This window comes from Scatophagus argus, chromosome 16, assembly GCF_020382885.2.
Source record: "Scatophagus argus isolate fScaArg1 chromosome 16, fScaArg1.pri, whole genome shotgun sequence".
Taxonomy (NCBI): Eukaryota; Metazoa; Chordata; class Actinopteri; family Scatophagidae; genus Scatophagus; species Scatophagus argus.
The window spans coordinates 10,782,951-10,801,680 of record NC_058508.1 but is presented as its reverse complement, the minus strand read 5'-3'; the positions used below and the strand labels follow the sequence as shown (position 1 = coordinate 10,801,680).

The following is an 18,730-nucleotide window of genomic DNA, read 5'->3' as shown; positions in this document are numbered from 1 at the left end:
GGCCTCATGTTTACTTACTCTAAAAGAGTTCCTCTTAAAGAGCACTAAAGGTGAATGGAGGTACGGACCGGAACTACTTTAATATATTTCATCAATTCAGTTAAATCAGTTCGAATAGCAATCCCTCCGATACTGCAGTTTGTAGCTTATCTGACCACAATGTTTGCTCTTCTGCTCCCTCTAGTGGCTCTCAGCAGAAACATACATTTTTAATTAATTAACATCCCACAGACACGCAAAACACAAAACATCTAACCTGTTCCTTCATTCAGGGTAAGAATTAGCACAGACGCTCAAACTGGATGAATCAATCATTAGTCAGATGGACCTGTGCTTTTAGAGCCACACATGGTCAGTTTGAGAGAAAAAAAGAAGAGATCAAATATTTCACCATGCTTTATCAAAGAACAGATACAGGTCTCAAGAACAAAAAAACAAACAGCTTTAACGGTGCTAAGATTATTTCAACAAGTACACAGGACGTACTGTATATAAAAATATCAGACTCTGAATGCATAGGTTAAGTCAAACTGAACTCTGCTTGTTCTAGAATAATAAGCAACCCCACAAACACAAAGTTAGTTATTTTCCCTTCCACAGAATCAAAGAAGATCCTATAAAAACGAATTTCGAACATGCTGCTCGCACTCAACCCAGGGCACAAAACGGCCAGGGAGGAGTGGGGGGGGGTTTCTTCCATACACTGTCCCACTTTCTCCACCAAGCTCCTGCCTTGACCATGTGGCACAACTTCATTTAATAAAGCATTTAACATAGTTGGGAACATGAAATAAGCACTCTTGGTAGTCTTCTCTTCTCTCTGCAAGCTTTCTGGAAACACATTCTTTTTTCACCCCCCCACACACACACATTGCACTTGGCTTCAACAATAACATCTCAGCACTTCTCATCGCATTGTTGAACTGTTTCTTGCACGATAGCAGACTTTTTGACACAAACACAACAGGCCCAGCTGGTTTTAAAAAAAAAAAAAGTATACAAATTAATAAAAAATATATCATAAAACATACAAATACAGTAAGAGCTTCAGGTGTACATTTGAACAGTAAACAGTTACCACTGGGTAAGAAATCTTTTGATCGTAGGGTGTGTGTATGTGTGTGTCGTGGCCTCTTACTGCACTGCTTAACATAGATGAGCCCCAGCATTAAGTGTTAAAAAAAAAAATATAGTGTTGATGAAAGCACAACATTGGCTGTACTTCTTGACTTAACACTTAAACAATTAAACTTACAAGTAGAAAAAATTAAAATTTAAATTAAAAAAATGAATATTAGCACTTTTCTGGCTTTGACAGTCAAACTGAAGCCAGATCTATTCTGATGCTTTTGCTTTTAGTAGGTCTTAAAGAAATCTAGTCATTGTATACAGTAGACAGTCTAGGTTTAAAGTGAACTGACACAGAGATGTAAAGAAATAAAAAAGAATTTGGATGCGTGTTGGAGGAACTAGGAAGCACTCAATCATAAAACCAAGTGTCATAAAGTCAGGTCATCATTTCCTCTTCATGTTGGGTCTAACAGAGGTGCATTCTTTTCTGAAGCAGTGACAGTTTATTTTGCAGTTAGTATCTTTGCTGGCTAGATTAGTTTTTGGTTTTGAGTCTAATCATAGTTAAGCAGAAGGAGAGCAACTCAAAATATTTGACAGAAGCCTTAACTTATATGACAAATCAAGTGGGAGCCTCATACATCAACACTGCTGGGACTGGAGTCTGGTTACTCTAAAGCGCCAAGCGTGGTCTATTAATGAGAGTCAAAAGAACTCAAAAAATTCAACAGGAATACTTCAGTTGACTGTTAAAAGGGACAGTTCACCCCCAAAATCAAAAGCACATTTTTTTTTCTCTTACCTCTAGTGCTATTTATCCATCTCGGTTATTTTGGTGTGAGTTGTTGAGTTTTGGAGATATTGGCTGCAAGAATAAAAAGGACAACAGAAAGGTAACATCAGGGCACATTGTGTTAATGATGTCCTTCTCAGCTTAGGTGTGATGTTAGCCGGGTTTAGTAGCTTAGTTAGCTAGCCTCTCATTCATAAGTACATGCAAGCTTCCTACTGTGTAGTGAGAGAAAACAGTTCCTAAATGAAACTGCTGGCGGCACCTAGTTTCATTATAATTGAGCAGGCAGGCATCAGGTGAAACCCCCTAAACTCAGTAAATCACATTAAAAAGGGGGGGAAAAAAGTACTTTGGGATTTTAGGGTGAACTGTCTCTTTAAGTGTTAGGCTGAACCACATAGCACACCCTGCAAAAGCAGAAGTGGTAATGTATCATAGAAAATTAAATTAAAAATAAAAAAAGAGCTTCAAGTTGCTTCACATTAATGTCTACCACAGAAATTAACTTTTTGTCAGACATGAAACGACACAAAACATTTCAAACTAAACAGTTTTTTCCTTTCCACAGTGTATGACTGGATGATTTCAACACGCAGGGAAACAAGCACTCCTACCCAAATATGTACATCCTAGTATGGATGTAATTAAAGCATACTATATATGTGGTCAGCAAATTAATGTACTATTAGTCCAAGACACCTAAGAATTAGGCCATTAATGAATGCCCCCTGCTGGAAAAGACACTAAGGTTTATGCCTACAGCATATATGAAAGTGTGTATGCCAGCTAGAATATCCGATAACCCTCTATAGGTCAATTTCCTAGCAATTTACATTGCTGTGTGCATGTCCACTGTGCTGCAACTGTATTCAGCCATGTCCACTGTGCTGCACCTTGTCCTATACTGTGGACTGATGAAGAGCTTATCAGTAGAGTTATGTAAATCCTTCCCTGTCGTCCTCTGCTCTTGGCCTTAACAGACCATTTTCCTCTGTGACCAAAGTCTGCAGCCAGTACAGGGATGTGTCCATATAAGGCTATTGCAGAAACCCATTCAAGTCCAGTCTGTGAGGAAGACAAGCTGATGTCTCCCTCTGTTGTCCCCCCGGAGCCTTGGCATGAAGTGCAGTGGGAGGAAAGAGATCAAGAGAGGAGAGCGGGGCCCAAATACTTTCGCACATAATCGAGGACACCATGCATCAGTAATCGCTTAGAACTGGTTGAGTACATGAAAGCTGCAGGCGAGCCAGAGGAGTACAGGAGGAGGACAACAGCTACAGAACTTCAGAAAACAAATCCCAGTCAGGAAATTGGTGAAACAACAAAGCTGAACAAAGCTGTTACAAGGGACCTGGGTGGGCAACTAGTTATGGTTGCTTGAGGATAGCTACAGGAGCCCATCATAAGCTGGGAGACCTCGGGCTTTGCTAGTATGTGAGGCGGGAGGCCTTCATATTGTAGCAGGGTCTGTCTGATAGCCCACCGGTCCCAGAGAAAAGGGACAGGCCCTCTGCTTTCTCCAACACAACCTCCAGCTCCTGAAAGTCCTGCAGCCGAGCCACGTCCTTGTCCTGGAGAGCCAAGAAAAAAAAATATATATTTAAATCAACAACAGATTCATTACCCTTGAAATTTTTAAATGCACAGAAACTACACATGGTGGAACACAAGGGCTGCAACTAATGATTACCTCCATACTACATACAGAATACAAGGGAAATTATCAAAGTCTCTGCGGCAATTAATCAAATTGTGATGGACATTTTGGCCGTTTTCTTGCATCTGACGTAAAGGTATGTAGTGTACACAGGAGGTAGGTTTCAGTGGGAAGGTAAACTGAGTCACATACAACCTAATTAGTGAGTTTGGGACAGTACAGTTGTGAGGCACAAAGTGGGAGGCTGACAAAGACCAAACTGTTTCAAATACAGTTATGGAAACAGTGTGTTGCACATTCAGTATGACAATATTTCCAAGTCTACATCCAATGATCAGCACCTCACTACATACATACGTCACTCCTATTATACATTTATCACAAAACAGGTCAGGCAGCATTGTGACAACAGATGGTTAGCTCAGAATACCTTCTGTGCACTCAGTATCAAACCAGCCATGCAACAGTGTTCAAATCACAGTTTCACATAATGCATTATTTCAAGTGTCATTATCTTGTTTGATAGTAAACTTTGACACCCTCTGCCTCAGACAAATCCCTGAGTGGCAGTGAGCCACTATAAATTTACTCTAGTGTAATAAGAAACATTGACAGTGCAACATGAAAATAATGGACTTTGTCATTCTTCTTCTTCTTGTTCTTCTTCTTATTATTATCATAATTATTATTGTTCTATGTCTTACTAAGTGTTGTGGAACTACAATCCCCATTCAATTGCATTCTGCAATTTCCCAGCCTGGGATCAATAAAGTATATCTATCTATCTACCTATCTATCTAATGCTTTAGGAGATGACAGTCATCTGTGGGTTACACATTGAGTCTTGTTATTGTCAGCCCATATTCTTTCAGACTGGTTTATTTCTTAAAATGTGAACATCTACCAGCCACTTCTCAGAAAAATTTTCAAATTCACCAGCTGCTCAATCATAAATCGTCATTCTGTGTCTGATATCTACTAGCAACTTTCAGATTTTACTTGTGTACAATACGCAGGCCTACTTTCTCGTACCTTTCTCAACATGGTGTTTGGCAGTTTGCGGATCTTCTCCACATGCTCGGCGCTGATATCTAACTCACGGCAACAAACCCTCAGGAGGGATCGATAGGTGAGCTCCTGGCGGTCCAGCTCCACCTCAATGAAGTCGTTCTCCCGTGCGTTGGGGTTCTGGATACGTACCTTCAGCACCAACTCTAGAGAGGACCAAAGCAATACCTCTATTTTAACAAAAACATTGTGCTTTTCAATACAATAACTGTCATAGCCCAAGATGGCATTTAATTATGCTCATTTCATGCTTAAGACAGTCTTGTCCCACACACATGCACCCTGCTCACTGTACATTCTCCAAATTATTAAACGGCAACTTACTGAAGCAAGAAACATTCTGACATGTGATATTTTAACATAATTTTATTGATTTAAAAAACGAGTTCACTGCTTCTTCTAATAAAACTAGTCTGTCCAACTCTAGAACTCCATCCACAGCAATTTAAACTCAGTAGCCTTGATTGGCAGTTTGCTATAATTCACATTAAAGTGAACATTTTCGTAGCTCTCTGTGCCGTTTAACCTTAGAACAATCTTCCTTTGTGTTTTCTGATGGAGTAAGAGAGTGTTAAAGGTTTTTGTCACAAAGTGCTGCCAAGTGAGCCACCACTGTTAAAGTCACGGTGGTCCTGCAGAGTCTATGATCAGAACTGTGTCCATGGCAACAGTCTGTTATTCATAGCAGTGGTCTACTATGACTGAAATGAAATCTGTTTCAACAACCTCCTGCTCATGAAAAATAAACACTTAGTCTGTGTCATAACTTCTCTAAAACTTCGATCATCTTGTGGTAAATAATATTCCTTTGTGTGACACGAAGAACCGCAGAAGGTGGTCGTGTCGTTGCTATTGAGCCTGTCACTGATCAGTCGTCCTACCAACATGATGGCAAACGAGAATGTTGTCATGTCTGTGCTCTCATTTGTCAACTACCTGCTCCAAGAATTTATGCTAAGCTAAAATGATAACTTCCTGGTTTGAGCTTTCTGCGATCACCAAGAAGGTGAATAGGTGTACAGAATTATAACGAACAGGACAATGTTCAGTTCTACCTGTGGATGTCTGATGTTCATTTGTGTGGAAGGGGTTTTACACACACACACAAAATTCATTTTATTTGGTTATTTTAACTACTTTTAAAAATCTTTTTATTTTCGAAACTGTTTTGCACACTCTCTTTTTGCATTCTATTCTGTTCTTGTGAGCTGCCATGACAAGTCAACTTCCCCGCTGTAGGATCAATAAAGTTCATCTCTCTCTCTCACACACACACACCTGATGACACATGATAACTGTCTCACCTTGCACATTGACAGGGAAGGTGCTCGTGAAGAAAAAAGGTTGGAAGGCTGGCATGGGCCCACCAGCCTGGCTGTAGCTCAGCTGCTGTGGGATAGACTGTTGCCTGTTCATTGTCGGGTTAGCACCGGCCACCGGAGCCTGGACCTGGCTTCCACTGCTGCTGGCCAAACTGGGGCTGGGTGAGGGCAATGGAGGGGAGCACATGGTGCCATTGTGTGCCACCACATGTGGGTATTCAGCATGGTTGACGAGGTGCGGCTCAACTGACAGGTCCATGGGCACAGTGCAGTTGACAACAGCATGGTTATGGGACAAGGCCGAGCTGGGTGTCACACCATTTTGCTCAGTCACAGGAAAGAATTCCCCAGCCTGGGCTTGGCGGTTAGTGGTGGGGTTTGAAGGAGGGGTGGGGCCATCAGAGAGAAGGCTCTGAGATTTCTGAGGCTCATGAGTTGGAGAAAGGGAGGCCGAATCACTGTGTGTGTCCTCGTTGTGTTCTCCAGAACCATTCTGTGTAAGGTGCTGGGCCAGGATGATTTCTGACTTGTTATCCATCTTGGAATACATGAAGGGCGGGTTAGACAGGTAGTTGGGGATGATTGGCAACTCAGGCTCCTTGACCTCAGGCACTTCCTCCACTTCAACTGTGGTAATTAATGAGCATAAAAAAAGATAGAACTTCCTTTAAAAAAAAAAAAAGCTCAAAATGACAATACAGACAGTTCAGAGCTTAGGGAGGAAGTTATAATCTGTTCATTACATGTTAGAGTACCAGATGGGCTGTGTATGCAACTGATATATCACATACCACAAGCAACAAAAGACTGATATAATAATGTGACAGGAACAGGGAATGAGAGGGCAAGAAAGGTGTACTTTACCTCCTAAAAGTCGTTTGATCTCTGGCTTGGATGTGAGTTGTGAGGCCAACTCATCCTTAGCTGTGAGGATTTCTTTGTCTGCGCCACAACCGAGTAAGTAGGACACTATGTGCTTATGGTTCCTCTTGCAAGCCCAGTGAAGGCATGTCCTGGTGGGATTATTGGACAGTGAACACAGTTCAATAAACAAAAACACAAACACATGTAGACAAATAAATAACTTTATAAGATTGTTTGTACTGAAGATCACGTGAGAGTGACATTCATGTAGTTAGTTACATATCATAATGAAAGTTATCTAATCAACTTCCTAGTGGAGTCAAAGTTCACCTGCACTAGGGAGGCACCGGCATACAGAATATAATATATATGGTATTATTGCCTCAGACTCAAAGGACCAGAGTGAAATTAGAAGATAATTCAAATAATATTACTTCACTATTTATAGGCACAGACACATAGTCTTAATTATGCTCATACTTGTCGAAAAAATGTTTCGACACGACTATATTGTTTACTAATTTTACTTATGAGCTGACAAGATTGTAGTGTTTATAGGATATTTTTGTAGCTGTGTTGCTCTTGTACAAGTCACCATACTTACTACCTGTGGTACTGCCTGTGTCAACCCACACTTTATTTCACTCCACGCCACAGTCACTGTTCCATTCTGTTGTTTTGAGGCTTCCAACATTCACAAATAAGCACTAACAGGGCATTAATTTACTAAGTAAGCAAAATAAAACGTGGCACGTATGGCTGACTAACCTACCCGGCTCTGCATAATCAGATAACACCAACCATTTCTAATCCCTGAAACAACGCATTTAGCTGCACTGAACTCTTCAACTTCATCGTCAAATACTAAATGTTTGCAAATCTGTGAAGCAAACCAACACTTGTCAGCTTGCGTTTGACAAAGTTTAAACCGCATGTATTCGTCAAAACACTCACCATCCATTTATTTCGTTCTGTGAATTAACATTAACTCCACTCTCCACCAATGTCCGCACTTCGTCGATATCCCCGATGGCAGACGCCTCTCTCAGTCGCTCCTGTAATTCTTTATCCAACGAAGTGGTGGACATTTTGGTACAGACAACTAGCGCTGCGAGACCATAGGATACACAGAAACCTCTCGGATTAAGTTGTCAATACTAATCGCCTAACGATTCCCCTACTGATGACACAGAGGTCCACTATAAATAGACTTGGCTGCTAGCATTAGCTACCCGGCTAGGCGTACCTTCTGGTTAGCTTAACGAGGGGCTAGCAGTCTTTGGTGCGAGGTTATAGTAGCGTATCGCTTCGGCTAATGCAAATTTGGGTTGATAGTCGGTGTCTTTGGCGTTTATACTGAAGGTCCCGTCATCGACATGTATTTCTGTTGTTGGTTCAGGTCACAGTACTACTGCCAACACTCATTCAATCTGTCAGTGGTGCCAGAGCTCCGTCGGAGGGCTACCAGAAACACCACCGCCTCCTCGGGGGGCATCTTTAGATGTAACAACAATGAGCACGAATATTGGTTCCCACCTGAATACTCTAAATAATCTTAATAGTCTTATGTGAAATTAAAATACCAGTTCTAGTCATTAAGTAACTATAAATAATAAATTAATAAGTTAAAATATTTTTTTTCATGTAGGGATTCGTACACACACGTTGCCATCAATACCCAGGCAACCAGTGGATAAAAATAATAACAATAATGTAAAAATAGCATATTGACTCATACAAAATTATGGAAACATGCTTCAGCACCACATTAAGTAGATAGAGATAGAGATATAGATAGAGAGATACTTTATTGATCCCGAGGGAAATTCAAGGTAAAGTAAAATAATTGTTCAATAATATATTATATACGTACGACTAACCTAATGCCTAATACACAAGAGAAAAAAGCGTAAGGGAAACGTAAAATGTAAAATTATGTAAATGAAAGAAACTGCTAAAAAATATAAGAAATGAATTTTAACTGTTTCTGTCGTGGTCAAATTTAGAGGCACAAACTTGATCTTAAGCTAGTGTAGCACCCCTTGTGACCACTAGTGGGCATTAAAACTCATGATTTTAACTATCCTTAGTAAGGCAGGCTTATTATGGGTTTTTATCGCTCTCTTGTGTTCACAGTGTGGAACCACAACATATTAAATGTATGATATTACCATTAACAGGCATAATGGCATACAACAACTTCTGATGAATATTTTCAAACCACAGTATCTAAATGAGGGGATTAGAAAATAAGAAAAATATTAATTATTAAAAAACATTTCGGTCCGCTGCTACGACTTGCGGAGTAATCCTTCACAGTGTTGTGATCCTACAATAGTCTTGTAAGTTAGGTGTGGAAGACAGTTGACCACGAGAATTATGAAACTATCTCTGGAAGTGTTAGTATGCTGCGGATTGTATTGTGACGCTTTTTTCTTATTACCGATAGGCGCACCCAGTACAGCAATGGTCACCGTCCGTATGGTCAACGTGAAACTTCAAACTAGCACTTCCGGTTCAGAGGCTGAATGTGCTGCTGCTAAGTGGCTGTAGTTGAACCATGAACGGGCGTTGTTGTATCTGCGTCTGCCATTTTGATTAGAAGTATTTTGCGCGCAATAGATGGTGTGAACTGACTGTTCAGGGGGACATCGTGGTATTTTAAGTCGAGGCTACATTACTGCAGGAAAAATGCTTTCAGCAGCCCAGCTACTCGATGAGTTAATGGGCCGAGACAGAAACTTGGCCCCTGACGAGAAACGATCTAACGTGCGATGGGACGACGAGAGCGTAAGTGAGCATTCCAGCTAACGTTAGCCTAGCTAGTTTGAGAAGCTAACATAACGTTAGCTAGCGAAAATACTTGGAATCATTGTATCCCGAATGTGAGAGTTAACACAATCAAGACGTCCATATTAGACCGTTACGACAAATTTCAACGATAATACAGGGAATTGGTAACGAGTGTTGCGTAGGCACGCGTGTTAAATTAGCACCATAATGTTCCAAAGCTAATTCATTAAGTTAGGCTTCAAATATTGCTGGTTAGTTTTAACATTATGTGCTTGTTCTGCTGCTAGCGTTAGCTTTGAGTAGGTTAATACTGAAGTAATTATCAGCACTTACTAGCTCTATATCCTTATTTGTTTAGTGGATGTAATGTTAACGAGTAATTTGACATGCGTGGTTGTTACTATATTATGCTAATCTGACTGTAGTACTGACTCGCTAGGTTAATTAGTCCCCAGTTAACATATGAGTAGCTAAGTCACTGTTATGTTTGAACTGTTTTTGCGATGTAACTAATGCTGGGAGCGATATTTTTTAAAAAAGAATTCTGTTTGAAATATTAAAAATCTGTCCTTTCTACTTTCAAGGTATGTCGATACTATCTGTGTGGTTTCTGCCCAGCTGAGCTGTTCACAAACACCCGCTCTGACTTGGGTAAGTCAAAATTTTGCACATATATTTAACTGCATTTTAATAAAGCAGTGTCTCATAGTTGCATCTGTTATATATGAATATAATTAAATGTCACAATTCGTTAACAGGCCCTTGTGAGAAAATCCATGATGAAAATCTTCGGACACTGTAAGTTTTGTTTGTTTTTACTATAATTTATTTGAGCCTTGACAGATCAACCTCTAAAACTATTCCAATCTCTTTGTTACCAGGTATGAGAAAAGCTCTCGATTCATGAAGGAGGGCTACGAGCGAGACTTCCTGCGCTACCTGCAGTCTCTCCTGGCAGAGGTTGAACGGCGGATTCGTAGGGGGCATGCTCGCCTCGCGCTTTCCCAGGCTCAGCAGAATGCAGGGGTTCGTGCTTTGGTTTTGAGACATTGTTCTGTAGACTGTGCTTCTCAGTGCATTGCATTTTAGCTTTCAGTGTACATCATAAACTTAGAAGAATATTGCATGGCCTGTTTGTGTGGTTGACCAAGCCATATGGTGTGTTTTATTTCCGCAGGGTCCTGGTCCATCAGGAAAGAATGAGGAGAAAGTTCAGGTTCTAACGGAGAAGATTGAAGACCTGGTTGTTCAGGTTTGTATGAACATGTTGAAATCAGTTAGTAGATGTTTTTAACCGGAAAGGCACCATAGCATCACTAATGTGGTGCTAGATACTAGAAGAGTTCATTTGTAATAAATATATTACATAAAATAAGACTACATAAAAGTACATCCTCATTGTTGCTTCAGGAATTTAGTTGTCAGTGATATGACATTGCAGTGTGTTTGGTTTGACTGGACTCAGTTTTGTTTTTGCTTAGATTGAGGAGCTGGGGTCAGAGGGCCGTGTGGAGGAGGCCCAGGGAATGATGAAGCTGGTGGAGCAGTTGAAGGAGGAGAGGGAGCTGCTCAGCTCCACCCCCTCGGTGAGTCAGCTAACTCCAGGCTAATCGACCTACAGGTGCTGCTCATGTAATGCTATCTGTTATAAAACACGTTCCATTCTTTTAAACAAAAAGCCAAACTAAACATGGAATGAAGATGATTTCCCCAGTCTGACTTTTGTTCATCATGGGTAGCTTAAAGTTATTTCTCACTAAAGCTAATAACATACATCCTGATTTAAGTGATTTCATACATTGCCCTCAAAGCAGAGTGTAAATTGGCTGAGCAGCTATTGTCTAAAGCAGAAATATATTGCTTAATATGTTTCTTTATGATGTAACTGACTTGTCCTTTCTATTTAGACCATCGAAAGCTTTGCCGCCCAGGAGAAACAGATGGAGGTGTGTGAGGTGTGCGGGGCCTTCCTCATCGTTGGTGATGCACAGTCTCGAGTGGATGACCACTTGATGGGCAAGCAGCACATGGGCTATGCCAAGATCAAATCCACTGTAGAGGAACTGAAGGTAACAGGATCACCAGACACAATGCATACATACATAGATAATGAGATGCAGTACACATGAGTTTGTAAATGATTTATGTATTTTTTGCAAGAGAAGTTACATCACCTTTGCCTCCTATTTTTGGATGTAACAGATTACTTCACCTGGACTGTGTTTGGTTTCGACTGTGGTTTCAAATTTATTGATCAACTTGTCTTAATTAACACGCGGGCGTTTGCTCATTTCTCCATAGGAGAAATTACGTCGGCGTTCAGAAGACCCCCAAGGTGAAAACCCGGCACTCAGGAGGGACAGAGAAGACCGTGAACGGGAGAGAGAGGAACGGGAGAAAAAGCGTAAAGAAGAGGAAGAGAAGGAGAAGGAACGGGAGAAAGAACGAGAGAAGGAGAGGGAACGAGAGCGGGAGAGAGAACGTGAGAGGGAGAGAGACAGAGAACGGGATCGAGACCGAGACAGAGACCGCGACAGGGAGAGGGATAGGGACAGGGACAGGAGGGCACGCCGAAGCCACTCCAACAGCCGCCACTCCAGTCGGACATCAGACAGGAAACGGAGCAGGTCCCGTGATCGCCGGAGGTCCAGGAGCAGAGACAAGGACAGAGAGAGGGAACGCAAACGCAGCAGGTATGGCTGATTATCTTGAACTGTACTAACCACTATATTAAAAGTATTGCATTCTTGGTCCCTACTGCTCTGTTGCTTCCCTCTCTAATGGGTAGAAATGTTTATTTATTTATGCTGTCCAAAGCGTCAGCATCCTACAGCAGGTAAGGCTTGTTATTACATTATGTAGTGATGCCACTATCGAGTTTCTGTTGAGTCAAGCAAGTCTTGCAGACCCGCTGGTTCAGCGCACTCTCTCACCGAGCAGAGGTCGGCTCTGGTCTGAATATGAGCTCTCTCACGTCTCACCACTCACCAGGGGACTGGCAACTGAACTTTTACATGATCAGTTTACTTTTGTTTAGTTATAGCGAGAGTACTCATATTGGTGATGGCAAGTACCTGTAGTCAGTCAGGAAAAATAGTGGTATTGGTTCAGTCCTAATGTTGTGATTACAAACCTCTGCTACTGTCCACTTAATGACTTTATGACCGCTTTTGTTGTTGGTTTGTGTTCATTTTGGAATGTGGTTGTTGGTGTCGCAAACACTAAAATTACTGCCTGCGTCAAGTTTGGTGCTGACAGCACCAATTAAAGAGACAAAATTATATCACTTTTGCCCTAATAGAAAATTTTGACATTTTAAATACAAGGTTTTTGGTAGTAAGAAGTGAGTGGGAAGCAGATGGTCAAAATGTAGTCACAAGTTTCATACATGATGCTCCCTCGCTGGTCGTTAAAAGCATAAAACATACAAAACCAAATATGTGCACCACTTTACCATAAATTACTGTGCATGAAGAGATGTGATAAAACAGCACCGTGTTTTTATTTTTGAGTACATCTTTCACTTGTTGTCTGAATGACTTAATACTCCCTCTTTTTGTAGGAGCCGGGACAGGGAAAGGGACAGAGACAGAGACAGGGACAGGAGGCGCAGCCGTGAACGCTCGGACAGGAAGCGTCGCTCCCGCAGTCGTGACAGGAGGAGGTCGCGCAGCTCCGAGCGCAAATCTCACCGCCACCGCAGTCGCAGCAGGGACAGGGACACGCACAGAGACAAGGACCGGGACAAGGACAGGGACAGAGAGCGGTCATCGAAAGACAAAGGTGAGGACTTAAAAGCAGTTTTTGTGTGTGCTACATGTAAAGTTCTGCTCTCTTGACCATTAGGTGTTGTGTTTTTGTCCAAGTGTGTGCTGATTTCGAATAGACAGCAGAAGCTATTATTCCAAATACCTGACTGTACACATCACATCTGATGTTTTCCCAGACCGTAAGACGACAGAAGAGAGGAGCAGCTCTAAAAAAGACAAGCACTCTGACGGCGATGCAGCTTCCATCAAGGCTTCGTCAGAAGCGGAACCGATGGAGACAGAGGCTCCTCCTGCCTCTGCCTCCTCCCCTCTGCTTAACGGCCAGCAAGAGCTCCTCCATTCTGAAGGTGACACTCAGTCCAATTAAAACTGATCTGATAGGACCTCAGATCAGGCTCAGGTAAGTGTGTCCTCCTCCTCGCTTTCCCCTGGCTCTCAAACCAAACTCTCCACCCCACCCCTCCCCTCCTCTCCCATCTCCCCTACCCACCCTCTCACCCTGCCTCTCCCACCCTGTTTACGTTCAGTTCAATGCCTATGATTTTGTCTTATGTACTATATGCATATATCTTTATCCTGTTTTCGAATAGTGCATCGTAAGTATGCACTGAAGATGAAGGCCTAGGCCCGATGAATGAGAAGAAAGTAGAAAACATTCACACAAAGCCAAGAGGGAAAGGCCAGTGTAGCCCTGAGCAAACATTCCCGGAGGTACCCCTTGTTTTGTATCGGTTCATGATATAATAGTATATTTGTCTTTGTGGACACAATGGCAGAAGAAATATTAACCAGTCCAATCAATTTTTTTCCTGCCTGTATTTACCTGTTTTTATTTATTGTTTTTTATTATTATTATTATTTATTTTATTCTGAATTAGGAAAATGTAATAATTTGATTTGCTGAGTTATTACATTCCATTTAAAGAGAAAATTCCGGCACTGTGTGTCTACATGTTTGTATAACCATCAGTAAGGATTTCTCCTGCTCACATGTAAATATACAGACATACTTTAAGCTAGAGTCAAAGGTGTATGTGAAGGAAAGAAAAACAATCCATTTATTTGAATCATAACTCAAATGCCATGGATTTGTTGTCCAGCTTACTGTGCCTGATAATGCCATGCAGTGTGTGTTTGGGGGGTGTTATAGCACCGGGGGCCTTACGTAACTAACTAACTGGAGGGTAGGGTTTATCGAATGAATTGCAGCTGACTTCCCATACCTCACACAGCGTTGGTGTTGTGAGCGAGACCACATGAGAAAAGGGCAAATTAAAAATCATGGATACTCTCTGACTGTCAAACTGTGCAGGTACTCACCCCAGGTACTCCTTTCTCTACCCACATCCATTTCTGAATGCTGTTGCCTGTCAGAAAAACAATTCTGTACTTCTCCAGAACATGAACTTGAAAGCTTGACTGTGTATATATATATTTTTTATTGTGTTTGTTTCTTTATTTATTTTGATATTCTTGGTTAACTTTCAGATATATTTTGGGAAAAGGTCATTCTATAGAAATGTCAGAGACACACCTTTTTCTTTCCATGCTCAGATTCACAAACAGCCTGTTTGATATACCTCTGCCAAAGGCAACAGTGTGCTATTCAGGATTAATGTTACAAGATCATTTTAATGTCACTTGTTCAAATAAACGGTTTGAAATATGTCAAGTGCACATTTTGCCCTTGATCTAAGGAATGTCAAACAGGTCACTGTTTTTTGGTTTATTTTTAAGGTCTAAGTGACCAAACTTTGTGGTAACTTTTAAAAAATAAAAGTAAAAACTTCTGATCTGAGCAATACAGTTAAAACAAACTGACAAAAATGTACTAAACATCAGAATATTCCGATCCAATTATGCATTAGTATACAGATAATATTTGTGCAATATTAACAGTGTCTCTTGACTATGATCTTCACTTTCCTCTGTGGTTAAGGTGAGGGATGTATTCGACCAGTGGTCATTCTGTAGACAGTATTGTTGCTCCAGTAGCAGCAGTTGTTGCTACAAGCACTTATGGTGGGACCTTTGCTAACACTGCATTTTGTGAACATTTCTGCTCAACAGGGGAGGCTGGGATATCTGGTGGAGGAAGACGAGGAAGAGCGCACCCATCCTTAACCTGAACCTGACACTTCGCTGCTTGAAAACAAGGTGAACCACAAATGTGTAGTGGCTTATTTAAAAACAGGAACATACACGTGTACATGAGGAGAGAGGAAAACAAAACAAAAAGAAACATTGATTTTCATGTTCCATTACCTGTCTATATTTTGGATGGATGAGGGTAGTTGTGGTTCATCTGATGTACTTCTCTTGATCTAGATGTCAGCCGGGCATCACTTTAAATACCAAACTTAGAGAACTTCATTATGGTTTGTTTTTTTTTTTTTTTTGTGTTCTTATTTTCAAAAATCTTTACACATCCTCCTTGTTTCTTGACATTTAGTGAAAGTGAAATAAAAACAGTGCTTGTGGTTTGTTTTGGTTTGTCAGGATCCACTTCACTTTCTGACCTTCTTTATTTAAAAGTCAGTTGAACGCGTATGTACAATGTTAGTCCAGTGACAGGGTGTGTCTCTTTTCTCCTCCGCTTAGAGCTCACATTGTAAAATTAAAAAAAAATAATAATACTGATTTCATTTTGATCAATGATTTTTGAAGGCTGAAGATTTGTTTCATTTTGCTCTGCTTTTAATGTCTATGTTGTCCCAATGAATAAAAAGTAAAAACTTGTTAATGCTTTGAGTGTGTGTTTTTTCTTTTTTTTCTTTCCCTCACCACTAGGACTGTCAACCAAGAGTGTCTGTTTTATCTTATTAAAAGCAGGATGATGCAATGAATAACAGACTGGGAATCAGCAAGGAAGTGAGACTTTGAGTCCTCCTCTGAGGAAGTTTGGTAAAATGTCCTTGGAATGAGTTGAGTTGCAGCTAGGCTATAATATGGAGTTATAATATGAGGTTTGCTGATGTGAAGTTGATCCTGCATTTTGGGCTTTCCTTAAAAGCAACAGGCTACAGTCACACAATTGATATTTCCCTAGAAGCAGGTTTGCTGGGTTGCCTGGAAAACCTTGAATCAAGGCTGGGTGTTTTTAAGTAAAATGCAGAAAGACTTTAGTGGGTAATTTTAACTCAGCTACACGAATGTCCCTCTTCAGCTGTATGCGCCATCCAGAGTTTGACTAATTTTCACAATTAGTGTTAAAGTTAGAAACAAGTGTTTTGCTTAATGAATTTATATTTTTGGGGCAAATGAGTATAACAATCAGCCTAGCTTTATTGTGTTTAACTAGTTTTTAGTTGTGAATCTAATGAGAACACTTCTTTGGTATCAGGAAGACAAAGACGTAAGCCAGTCTCAGCATTTTCTTTCACACAGGTGCTGTTACAAACTTAAAAATTGTGACCAGGCTGTGGACTGCAAGAAGCAAACCCTGTTACAATTTCTTCACCTGGCTGAACTTGCATGTCTGTAGATGTCCACACATACATCATATTCAAAATTTAACCAGTGTTCCAGTATCTTCGTATAGCATCACTTTGTTTCTTACTGGGGATTATTCACTTGAATCATACATGTCAATATACTGATCCATCCATCCATTTTCTATCCTGCTTATCCGTCAGGGTCGCGGGGGAGCTGGAGCCTATCCCAGCTGACTACGGGCGAGAGGCAGGGTACACCCTGGACTGGTCGCCAGTCAATCGCAGGGCCAACACACAAAGACAGACAACCACACACTCTCGCACTCACACCTAGGGGCAATTTAGAGTAGCCAATTAACCTAATGTGCATGTTTTTGGTATTGTGGGAGGAAGCCGGAGTACCTGGAGAAAACCCACACAGGCACAGGGAGAACATGCAAACTCCACATAGAAGGGCCCAGACCGGGATTCGAACCTGGAACCCTCTTGCTATGAGGCAACAGTGCTAAGTCAATATACTGATGTATAATATAAATATTATTTTGCCAAGAACTACAATTATCACTGTTTACTCTTTCAAAGTTTTCACTACATTATGTGAATCTGAACAGACATGGATGGAGGTGATTCTGGTGCAGCGTTATGGAAAGAGGTATAATTCAGGCAAAGTTTGTATGTTCTTATTAGAAAGCCTGTGTACACTGGTAACATTTGTGACTACTTGAGATTAATAATCTGAACGATCATCCTCATTACTGACTCAGCTATGTCCAAATCTGCTTCCTTGGATAAGGATGCAGTTAAACATTGTCATGGTGCATAATCTGGCTTCATGTTCCACTGCTGAAAATGTCCTGTAGCACGGTTTTGCTTTGCCCCATTGTCCCCATTATCCCCATTGTCAGTGGGGAAATACCAGTTTTACGCAGTCTCAATAGAGTTCAATTAGTGTTTGAGAAATAAATGGCTTTGGGTGTTTGTGTACCTCACAAGCAAATTATCCAATAATGACACATAACCATGCTTGATTGTGCAAGTGGACTTGCCCAGCTGTGACCTCTGATCCTCTCTCTCTCTCTCTCTCTCACTGTCTCTCTTGTGGCTGCTCGGTCTCGAGCTGAGTCGTTACCTGAACCTCTTGGCCCCTGGATTCGCTTCCTGTCCCTGAACACCATGGTAGCAGGTGGGCTTCAGACGGTCTGTTAACTTCTGGGACAGAAGCTGAAATATGGAACAATGACCCATGGAAGTGAGGCCCTGGTTTGAGGGGAGATAGATTAGCTCCAGGCAGCAGCAGACATGCATGGTTGCGAGTTGGATTCATGGGACAGGTGGCGATGATGAGCTGAAACTGATTTTCTGCTATTTATCATCATGTGAAGATTGCACTTTATAACGTTGAATCTAGCATTTAGTTTTTAATATACTGCACAAACTTTTGCGTTACAGAACAGCAGGAGGCAGCATGTACCCATTTTTCAAGGAAAGCCCCACAGCAGTGCAGATAGAGTATTTCTTTACCGCATGTTCTTTCACACACACGAGCAGGGAGGTGCCCTGGGAACAGTGTCACGCTCAGGCGGCATTAACATCCCATTCTCTCCAGCAGTACACAATCTGAACATGTCATTAGGAAAAGCAGTATTTCCCCAGGGTAAAAGTTGCAGCCTGTGGAAAAAACAGAGGGAACAAACAACATTAAGATAAGGAGCTGAAAAGACAGGAAAAAAGGAAAAAGTGATAGAGCAGGAAACAAGGGGAGAGATGGAGGGAGTGAGTCTGATGTGAAGCTAAACAACCAGGGTGAGAGAGGATAATGGAGATAGATTGTCTCCTCCTTTCTCTACTTCTACTGCTTCTTCACATAGACGCACAGTCAATCTCAAGTGAAGGTCGAGAGGAAAAGCAGCATGTAGATTATGCAGCAGAGAAGGCAATTCATCAGTACTGCCAGTGTG

At 41.3% G+C, this 18,730-nt stretch overlaps 2 protein-coding genes across 3 annotated transcripts; one reads left to right on the top strand and one right to left on the bottom strand.

Annotated features, from left to right (window-relative positions):
- Nucleotides 1-383: 383 nt before the first annotated feature.
- On the bottom strand, nt 384-8,285 carry ankrd40 (ankyrin repeat domain 40). Its single transcript, XM_046414840.1, has 5 exons — nt 7,730-8,285; nt 6,776-6,924; nt 5,894-6,538; nt 4,554-4,735; nt 384-3,435 (listed from the first exon to the last, which is right to left on the bottom strand). Exons 1-5 carry the CDS (start codon nt 7,861-7,863, stop codon nt 3,292-3,294), a joined length of 1,254 nt encoding a protein of 417 aa, XP_046270796.1. The 5' UTR covers nt 7,864-8,285; the 3' UTR covers nt 384-3,291.
- A 985-nt stretch (nt 8,286-9,270) lies between these two features.
- luc7l3 (LUC7-like 3 pre-mRNA splicing factor) lies at nt 9,271-15,486 on the top strand. Of its 2 annotated transcripts, none has more exons than XM_046414839.1 (11): nt 9,271-9,565; nt 10,153-10,219; nt 10,327-10,366; nt 10,450-10,594; nt 10,746-10,820; nt 11,050-11,154; nt 11,476-11,637; nt 11,870-12,261; nt 13,131-13,351; nt 13,515-13,738; nt 13,929-15,486. In XM_046414839.1, exons 1-10 carry the CDS (start codon nt 9,467-9,469, stop codon nt 13,703-13,705), a joined length of 1,497 nt encoding a protein of 498 aa, XP_046270795.1. In that variant the 5' UTR covers nt 9,271-9,466; the 3' UTR covers nt 13,706-13,738; nt 13,929-15,486. The 2 variants fall into 2 exon arrangements, with proteins under 2 accessions (XP_046270795.1, XP_046270793.1); XM_046414837.1 differs by having other exon boundaries at nt 9,273-9,565; nt 15,409-15,486.
- The last annotated feature ends 3,244 nt before the right edge of the window (nt 15,487-18,730 follow it).